General features: G+C 48.4%; 1 protein-coding gene across 1 annotated transcript; it reads right to left on the minus strand.

Annotated features, from left to right (window-relative positions):
* Nucleotides 1-487: 487 nt before the first annotated feature.
* Nucleotides 488-1,372, minus strand: LOC149470657 (taste receptor type 2 member 40-like). The gene has a single exon (XM_089661257.1). It carries the CDS (start codon nt 1,370-1,372, stop codon nt 488-490), a length of 885 nt encoding a protein of 294 aa, XP_089517383.1.
* Nucleotides 1,373-10,229: the final 8,857 nt, after the last annotated feature.

Here is a 10,229-nt window from a genome sequence, read left to right on the forward strand (position 1 = left end):
CCCAGCGTCGGGTTTCCGGGGCATCGAAGCACCCCCCCTCACTTTGTCTCTGGCAGGCGTAGAGCGCGGGAAGCCTCGTGCCCGCACTGCGCCCGCCGGGGGGCGTACGGAGACAGGTCGGTGGCTCTGCGTCGTGGTCTCCTGGCGGGGGTCGCAACTTAGCCACAGGGGCCACTTCCTCTCATCCTGCACAGCCTGTCTTCAAAGGCTGCGGCAGGATGAGAGGACTTGGCAAGGGGGGAGGGAGGGGTGAGGTGACAACAGGTCGGGGGACAGCAGGCACAGGGGGGGGTGGGGGAGGCACGGGTACTCCGGGACACAACCCTTCCACACTCCACACAAAACTAAAAGCTTTCTTATACGCTATCTCACACGACAACCTTCACCTGACCCTAAGAAGCTGGCATTTCAAGTGAAGCTTTGCCTTCAGAAACACTTGAACGTTGTTCACTAGCACACTATCAAACTAAAATGGTATAGTGTATAGTTAGACATTGAAGTTAAGAAATCTATGAATGGTCCTTCTCAGCTTGTTGCTGGCCTGAAAGATGATGGCCGCCTCAATTGATGGAGATAATATTTGAAAGTTCCAAATGACTATAACCAGGGACACATTTGGAAGAAGCAGAAGCACCTGAGACATGCAGATGAATGTAGAGATGAGAAGTAAGAAGAAGATTGTCCTCAGTGCCGTGACATGAGCCTGAAGATTTGGACGTGTTGATCCAGAGTCGTTATTCTTCACCCTCCAGACGTGTCTGAGCAGAAAGGAGGAAGTGAGGACCAGGCACAGAAGACTGAGGCTGAATGGAAGAACGCAGGCTAGGGTGATTTCACCCATAGCATAGAAATAAAAATAATAAAAACTGTTTTCAAAGGCTCTTGTACCATTCTTAGAAGACTGAATACTTTCTCCATAACCAATCCAGAATCTCGGGACACTCACAATGGATACCCCAAGTGCTGTCAGAAAAAGAACCTGACTCAGGAAATTGGACACAATTCTCTTTATCCAGATGAAGAACCCATAGCTGAGATTGGTGATGCTGGTACAGTAATGAGCCGAGAGCCAGAAGGTCAACCAGAAGCTGTAAGAGATTAGGAAGTAACCTGATGTGTTCACAAACACAAACACTTGTCTAATGTAAATGACTTCTGGAGAAAGGATATAGAGCATTCCATGTAGACTCATCAAACACTGGAGGAGAATATTCACCATTCCCTTAGCCAGAAAGATCCCATCGGTGGGACTCAACTTCTCCTTCTTCCTGATGCTGTCCAGGTTTCCCATCACAATACAAGTGTTAGAAGGTATTCCCAAGATGAGTCCCAAGACTGAAGAGATTACAATAGATAGGAAGTATGGAGACATGTCCAGGTTTGGTGTGAGCTCCGGACAGAAATGACGGGACACGTCAAGTGATAGCTGACAGAGTGATGGATTGGAGGTTGGAATTATGGAAATGGTCTTCAGAGATCCGTCTCATGATTGACTTTGCATGAATGTGGTGACGTTTATTTCAATGCCGACATCTAAAGCACAGAGCAAAGTGTGTAGCACAATCTTTGAATATTTCCACTATAACAATCAGCTTAACTACTTAAGAACTGGCGGCTGTTTGATTTCTTTTTTTTCTTTGGCGCCTGTAGTGCCCCTCCCCCCTATTAGACATAGGTGTAAATCACACCACACATGGCCGTTTATATCAAACCTCATGAATAAGTTATGGAACGTTTGTTTTTTTATGTATAGGGGTTATTAGATGTTTTGTCTATTTTGTATATGTTTCGATTTTAACCACTCGACCTCCAGAAGGTTTTACCACCATCATGACCAGCCATTTTACCTGACAATTGCTCGGTCATGCAACACTGTATACAAATGCAAAATGTATATCTTATATTATTTTTTCACTCAAATATAGATTTCTTTTGGTGCTAAGTGATTACCACTGGGCTTTTTTTATTTTTTTGGTTATAAGGATAAAAAAAGAAAAAAAAAATTTTGAAAAAAAAAATATTTTCTGTCAAGAAATATCCAATAAAATCAAATTTCTTCATAGATTTAGGTCAAAACGTATTCTGCTCCATTTCTTTGGTAGGAAAAAATCCCTATAAATGCATATTATTTAGTCTGTGTGAAAGTTATAGAATCTATAAACTATGGGATATATATCTGAAAATTGACCAGTCCTGATGTACTGACAGCCGATCTCACTTCTTGAGGCCCTAAAATGCCAGGACAGTACAAATCTCCCCAAATGTCAGGACGGTACAAATCCCCCCCAAATGTCAGGACGGTGCAAATCCCCCCGACTGTCAGGACAGTACAAATCCCCCCAAATGTCAGGACGGTACAAATCCCCCCAAATGTCAGGACAATACAAATCCCCCCAAATGTCAGGACGGTATAAATACCCCCAAATGTCAGGACAGTACAAATCCCCCCAAATGTCAGGCAGTACAAATCCCCCCAAATGTCAGGACAGTACAAATCCCCCCAAATGTCAGGAGAGTACAAATCCCCCCCAAAATGTCAGGACAATACAAATCCCCCCAAATGTCCGGACAGTACAAATCCCCCCAAATGTCAGGACGGTACAAATCCCCCCAAATGTCAGGACAGTACAAATACCCCCAAATGTCAGGAGAGTACAAATCCCCCCAACTGTCAGGAGAGTACAAATCCCCCCAAATGTCAGGACAGTACAAATCCCCCCAAATGTCAGGATGGAACAAATACCCCAAATGTCAGGACAGTACAAACCCCCCCAAATGTCAGGACAGTACAAATCCCCCCAAATGTCAGGACGGTACAAATACCTCCAAATGTCAGGACAGTAAAAATCCCCCCAAATGTCAGGAGAGTACAAATCCCCCCAACTGTCAGGAGAGTACAAATCCCCCCAAATGTCAGGACAGTACAAATCCCCCCAAATGTCAGGATGGAACAAATACCCCAAATGTCAGGACGATACAAATCCCCCCCAAATGTCAGGACGGTACAAATCCCCCCCAAATGTCAGGACAGTACAAATACCCCCCAAATGTCAGGACAGTACAAATCCCCCCCAAATGTCAGGACAGTACAAATCCCCCCAAATGTCAAGACGGTACAAATACCCCCAAATGTCAGGACGGTATAAATACCCCCAAATGTCAGGACAGTACAAATCCCCCCAAATGTCAGGCAGTACAAATCCCCCCAAATGTCAGGACAGTACAAATCCCCCCAAATGTCAGGAGAGTACAAATCCCCCCCGAAATGTCAGGACAATACAAATACCCCCAAATGTCAGGACGGTGCAAATCCCCCCAAATGTCAGGACGGTACAAATCCCCCCAAATGTCAGGACAGTACAAATCCCCCCAAATGTCAGGAGAGTACAAATCCCCCCAACTGTCAGGAGAGTACAAATCCCCCCAAATGTCAGGACAGTACAAATCCCCCCAAATGTCAGGATGGAACAAATACCCCAAATGTCAGGACAGTACAAACCCCCCCAAATGTCAGGAGAGTACAAATCCCCCCAAATGTCAGGACGGTACAAATACCTCCAAATGTCAGGACAGTAAAAATCCCCCCAAATGTCAGGAGAGTACAAATCCCCCCAACTGTCAGGAGAGTACAAATCCCCCCAAATGTCAGGACAGTACAAATCCCCCCAAATGTCAGGATGGAACAAATACCCCAAATGTCAGGACAATACAAATCCCCCCCAAATGTCAGGACAGTACAAATCCCCCCCAAATGTCAGGACAGTACAAATACCCCCCAAATGTCAGGACAGTACAAATCCCCCCCAAATGTCAGGACAGTACAAATCCCCCCAAATGTCAGGACGGTACAAATACCCCCAAAGGTCAGGACAGTACAAATCCCCCCAAATGTCAGGACGGTACAAATCCCCCAAATGTCAGGAGAGACTTTATAACTTTTATGCAAACCAATCAATATATACACTTATTGGAATTTTTTTTCAATAGAAGAAATGTAGCAGAATACGTTTTGGCCAAAATTTATGAAGAAATTAGATTTTACATTTTTTTTTTATTGAATTATTTTTTTTTTATACCAGAAAGAAAAAAAAATATTTAAAAAAAAATTTCCTTTTTTTTTCGTTTATATATTAAGAAATTAAAAAACCCAATGGTGGTCAAACACCATAAAAAGAAAGCTCTACTGTAAAAAAAATTCTATAAATTTTATTTGGGTACAGCGTTGCATGACCGAGCAATTGCCAGTTAAAGTAGCGCAGTGCTGAATGGCAAAAAAAATGGGCTGGTCCTTAAGGGGGAAAAAACTTCTGTAACCAAAGTGGTTATAGGGCAAATTTTCAATGGGATAAATCACACAGTCGATATTGTCCAAACGGGGTGAATCAAAGGTATCAGGGCCAACCGGGAACCCATCAGGGTGAAGCAGTAAGGGGGGAGTTGGTTGAAGGGCCCCATATTTCTTTCCCATTTCAGAACGCCCCTAGTGGGGTGAGTTGATACAATGGAACAGCTGCATGGATCCTTGTTTCCATTCTGAGAGAGTGGGTGGGAGGGATCTTTTCTATGTGATTACATTTGTTTTAATCACGGGGGATGGGGAGTATTTGGGGATTATTAAAGAGGGTGTCCAGATTCTGATAACCCCCCCCCCCCATCTGTAGAGCCCCACAACCACCACCCAAGGGTTGCAAGAATGAGGTCCCTATCCTCATCAACATGGGGAAGGGTATGTTGCCAAGTCACCCCCCCCCATGCGGAGAGCACGTGGCCTGGTAGAGTTCAAGGAGGGGGGAGGGGGTCACATGCTTACCCGTCCACCTTTCCTTGCCAGCCTGGCCATATGCTCAGATTAAGGCGGAGCTTCACTCAAAAGCGGAAGCTACACTTATTTGCCTCCTCCCCCCCTCCACTGCCATATTTGGCACCTTTTTGGGGGGAGTGGATACCTGTTTTTGACAGGTACCCGCACCCACTTCTGGCTCAGTGAGAAGGAAGTTCAGCCCCCTCCTCCCTCCCACAGTCTCCTGGGAACTTTCACAGGTCCCAGGAGACTGCTGGACCAATCAGGATACACGGCACAACTTGCGCATGCACAGTGGGCACCAGGCTGTAAAGCCACAAGCTATCACAGCCTGGTGCGCACAGTAGAGATGCCGATGCCGGGGAGGAGAGAAGGGGAGAAGGGATGGTGTGGGGGAGGAGAGAAGGGGAGAAGGGATGGCGCGGGGGAGGAGAGAAGGGGAGAAGGGATGGCGCGGGGGAGGAGAGAAGGGATGACGCAGGGGAGGAGAGAAGGGGAGAAGGGATGGCGCGGGGGAGGAGAGAAGGGGAGAAGGGATGGCGCGGGGGAGGAGAGAAGGGGAGAAGGGATGGCGCGGGGCAGGAGAGAAGGGATGGCGCGGGGGAGGAGAGGAGGGGAGAAGGGATGGGGCGGGGGAGGAGAGAAGGGGAGAAGGGATGGCGCGGGGGAGGAGAGAAGGGGAGAAGGGACGGCACGGGGGAGGAGAGAAGGAGAGAAGGGATGGCGCGGGGGAGGAGAGAAGGGGAGAAGGGATGGCGCGGGGGAGGAGAGAAGGGATGGCGCGGGGGAGGAGAGAAGGGAAGAAGGGATGGCGCGGGGGAGGAGAGAAGGGGAGAAGGGATGGCGCGGGGGAGGAGAGAAGGGGAGAAGGGATGGCGCGGGGGAGGAGAGAAAAGGAGAAGGGATGGCGCGGGGGAGGAGAGAAAAGGAGAAGGGATGGCGCGGGGGAGGAGAGAAGGGGAGAAGGGATGGGGCGGGGGAGGAGAGAAGGGGAGAAGGGATAGCGTGGGTGAGGAGAGAAGGGGAGAAGGGACGGCGCGGGGGGAGGAGAGAAGGGGAGAAGGATGGCGCGGGGGAGGAGAGAAGGGGAGAAGGGACGGCGCGGGGGGAGGAGAGAAGGGGAGAAGGATGGCGCGGGGGAGGAGAGAAGGGGAGAAGGGACGGCGCGGGGGGAGGAGAGAAGGGGAGAAGGATGGCGCGGGGGAGGAGAGAAGGGGAGAAGGGACGGCGCGGGGGAGGAGAGAAGGAGAGAAGGGATGGGGCGGGGGAGGAGAGAAGGGGAGAAGGGATGGCGCGGGGGAGGAGAGAAGGGGAGAAGGGATGGCTCGGGGGAGGAGAGAAGGGGAGAATGGATGGCGCGGGGGAGGAGAGAAGGGGAGAAGGGACGGCACGGGGGAGGAGAGAAGGGGAGAAGGGACGGCACGGGGGAGGAGAGAAGGAGAGAAGGGACGGCGTGGGGGAGGAGAGAAGGGGAGAAGGGATGGCGCGGGGGAGGAGAGAAGGGGAGAAGGGACGGCACGGGGGAGGAGAGAAGGGGAGAAGGGACGGCACGGGGGAGGAGAGAAGGAGAGAAGGGACGGCGTGGGGGAGGAGAGAAGGGGAGAAGGGACGGCGCGGGGGAGGAGAGAAGGGGAGAAGGGATGGCGCGGGGGAGGAGAGGAGGGGAGAAGGGATGGCGCGGGGGAGGGGAGAAGGGATGGCGCGGTGGAGGGGAGAAGGGGAGAAGGGATGGCACAGGTGAGAACATCGCTGGACCCCGGGACAGGTAAGTGGATATTTATTAATAGTCAGCAGATGCAGTTTTAGTAGCCGCTGACTTTTAATAAACACAAAAACAGCTGGAACTCCACTTTAAGGGTCTGGTATGAATTTTCTGGGGGATCTCAAACTTTTTTTTCATACGAAGCACCCCCTTAAAACCCATAGCGGACTCCAAGGGTCTATTATGTATTTGGGGGGAGTTCTCTGCTTTTTGTTTTTCATTCTTGTTGGGGGATGTGCTAAAAATGACAAGAACAATAAAGAAAAAATGAATCCGTTTAAATTTCCAGCAAATGACATTTCATTGCCGGCTTCTCTCAATTGCTGTCAAGAAGCCGGCAATGACGGCTGTTAAATCGGAGTTCCACCTAAAAAAAAATAAATAAAAGTCAGGAGCTACAAAAACTACAAAAACTGGAGTTGCTGACTTTTAAAATAGAGCCATTTACCCGTCCCGGGGTCCAGTGGTGTCCCTGGTGCCGGCATTGACAGCTTGCAGCTTCACAGCCGGGTACCCACTGAGCATGTGCGAGAAGCCCTGTATGGGGCCCCGTAGTCTCCTGGGACCTGCCACATGTCCCAGAAGACTACAGGGAATGAGGGGGGAGGACAACTTCCTAGGCGATCGCAGCGGAAGTGGGAGCGTGTACCTGTCAAATTTGGATACCCCCCTCCCTGCTCCCCAAAGGTGCCAATCCTTAAAGAGGAGTGAGGGACAAAGGCTTAAAGTGGAACTCCCCCTTTTGGGTGGAGCTTTGCTTTAAAGTCACTTTTAAAACTTTTCACCTCTGTAAATGTCAGCGCTGCTGCAGCCCTTTCTATACATCACCGAGGTGCCCCTTCATGGGCGTGATTAGGACACCCCCAGGCGTGTCATTTAAAGGAATTTAATTTTGAAGGACATTTTTAGTGTGTCGCTTTAAACATTTCAGAATGAATACTTCTGGCTGAATGGATTTTTAAACATTTTTTTGCATTGGTACATGATATGCAGGACACTGCCCATCCCCCATTGCTATTTCTTTTTACATCCCTTTGCATATTGGCCCAGAAAATGGCCAGTTTTAAACATTTGACAGATTTGGTTGCCATTGATTTCAGTGGGGTTCAGGTTCGGCATCCACACGTTTGAAGTTTGCAGAACCCCTGCCGAAACAAACACGGGGCAGTTTGGTTCATCACTGCTTATCAATGGGAATCCTGAGCCTGGGACAATGCTCACAACCACCTTGATAAAATTAACTTCATATCAAAAGTCCCTTCACATCAAAGGTTCCCCATTGCGCAAGAGGCCCCTCTCCATTCCATCAGAGCCCCCAATCACATTAGAGATCCCCCTTCACATCACAGTCGCCTCTTCACGTTAGAGCTCCCATTATACATAAAAGTCCCTTTCACATCAGAGTTCCTCCATCACATCAGTGTCCCCCATCAGATCAGAGCCTCCCAAAACATCCCAAATAGCCCCAGTGTCCCACCAAAAAAGAGCTCCTAATCACAGAGCCCACCCAATCAAACAGTCCCTTTTTCACTGAGCCCTTCAGTCAAACAGCCCCACCATCTCAGAGCCTCTGGTCCTTATGGTGGATGGCCCACCCACACCCTGGAAACTCATGTATTTATTATTTTAGTTTGTTTTTGTTTTTTTGTTTTTGTTTCTAAAGCTGGATGTGTTTCAAGGTTCACAGAATATATCTGGCTGTTAATATGGTGATAACACCAGAGAATGTTGCCCCAATGTACATCTGTGTGCTTCAGAGGATCAGGGAGGAATTGTTCCCAGTTGCAGCAAATTGGACCATGCTTCAAAAGGGTTTTTGATTTCTTCTAGGTCAGCTCTTGGTGAAGGGCCCTATATATGAATTTTTTTTTGTTAATGTTTTACTATTGGTTGAAACTTTTGAACCCATCTAACAATGTAATTATGTATGTCAAAAATTCCCACCCTCAACGCCTAGATCTGATTCCCCACCTCCAGAAGGTTCTCAACAGCTCCTTCTTTGATAGCTCTGGCCTCCTGCATTGTCTGCAGCCTGTCCAATGATGAGCACTAACTTCTCATAGGCTTGAATGGGGAATACCCAAAAAGCAGGAGAGGCATCCCATTCCACTCTGTAGGATGTATGTGGGCAGCCCAGGACTCATTTTTTTGTCTGGACTTCAGGTAGAAAGGGAAGAGGTAAGTATGGACTTGCTGGAGGAGGAACCCAAATCTAATAGGAGGCTTGTTTCATCTGTGTCCATTTGAGATTCTCCTTATCATTTTCTTCCCTATACATACAACATGAGATTCTTGCAAAACCATAGAAACCCCCCTCTTAGACATGGTATGGTAACCCCCCTCTTAGACATGGTATGGTAACCCCCCTCTTAGACATGGTAAGGTAAACCCCCTCTTAGACATGGTATGGTAAACCCCCTCTTAGACATGGTATGGTAAACCCCCTCTTAGACATGGTATGGTAAACCCCCTCTTAGACATGGTATGGTAACCCCCCTCTTAGACATGGTATGGTAACCCCCCTCTTAGACATGGTATGGTAACCCCCCTCTTAGACATGGTATGGTAAACCAACTCTTAGACATGGTATGGTAACCCCCTCTTAGACATGGTATGGTAAACCCCCTCTTAGACATGGTATGGTAACCCCCCTCTTAGACATGGTATGGTAACCCCCTCTTAGACATGGTATGGTAACCCCCCTCTTAGACATGGTATGGTAACCCCCCTCTTAGACATGGTATGGTAAACCCCCCTCTTAGACATGGTATGGTAACCCCCCTCTTAGACATGGTATGGTAACCCCCCTCTTAGACATGGTAAGGTAAACCCCCTCTTAGACATGGTATGGTAAACCCCCTCTTAGACATGGTATGGTAAACCCCCTCTTAGACATGGTATGGTAAACCCCCTCTTAGACATGGTATGGTAACCCCCCTCTTAGACATGGTATGGTAACCCCCCTCTTAGACATGGTATGGTAACCCCCCTCTTAGACATGGTATGGTAAACCAACTCTTAGACATGGTATGGTAACCCCCTCTTAGACATGGTATGGTAAACCCCCTCTTAGACATGGTATGGTAACCCCCCTCTTAGACATGGTATGGTAACCCCCTCTTAGACATGGTATGGTAACCCCCCTCTTAGACATGGTATGGTAACCCCCCTCTTAGACATGGTATGGTAAACCCCCCTCTTAGACATGGTATGGTAACCCCCCTCTTAGACATGGTATGGTAACCCCCTCTTAGACATGGTATGGTAACCCCCCTCTTAGACATGGTATGGTAACCCCCTCTTAGACATGGTATGGTAACCCCCCTCTTAGACATGGTATGGTAAACCCCCTCTTGAAGAGTTGTCACCAGAACAGGTGTCCCCATTGGAAGATTTCCCCTCTATTCCTACTCTGCTGACAACTCCAAACTTAGGATTTTCTCATCACTTTCAGGCCCAATGACAATGATTCCCGGGACAAACTGAGAAGGTAAATGACCCAAGTGAAGACAGCAATTAAAACTTGACAGGAGATATAATCCTTTCACACTGCATACAAAACTACAAGCTTCACCTTTAGAAACATTTGAGTCTGATCACCATCACACTATCAGAATAAAATGTTATAGTGAATATTTAGACATCAAGGTGAGGATCCTCTACATT

The sequence above is a fragment of the Staurois parvus genome, unplaced genomic scaffold (assembly GCF_062004578.1).
Source record: "Staurois parvus isolate SC_StPar_1 unplaced genomic scaffold, SC_StPar_1.0 ptg000034l, whole genome shotgun sequence".
In the NCBI taxonomy this organism is placed as follows: domain Eukaryota; kingdom Metazoa; phylum Chordata; class Amphibia; order Anura; family Ranidae; genus Staurois; species Staurois parvus.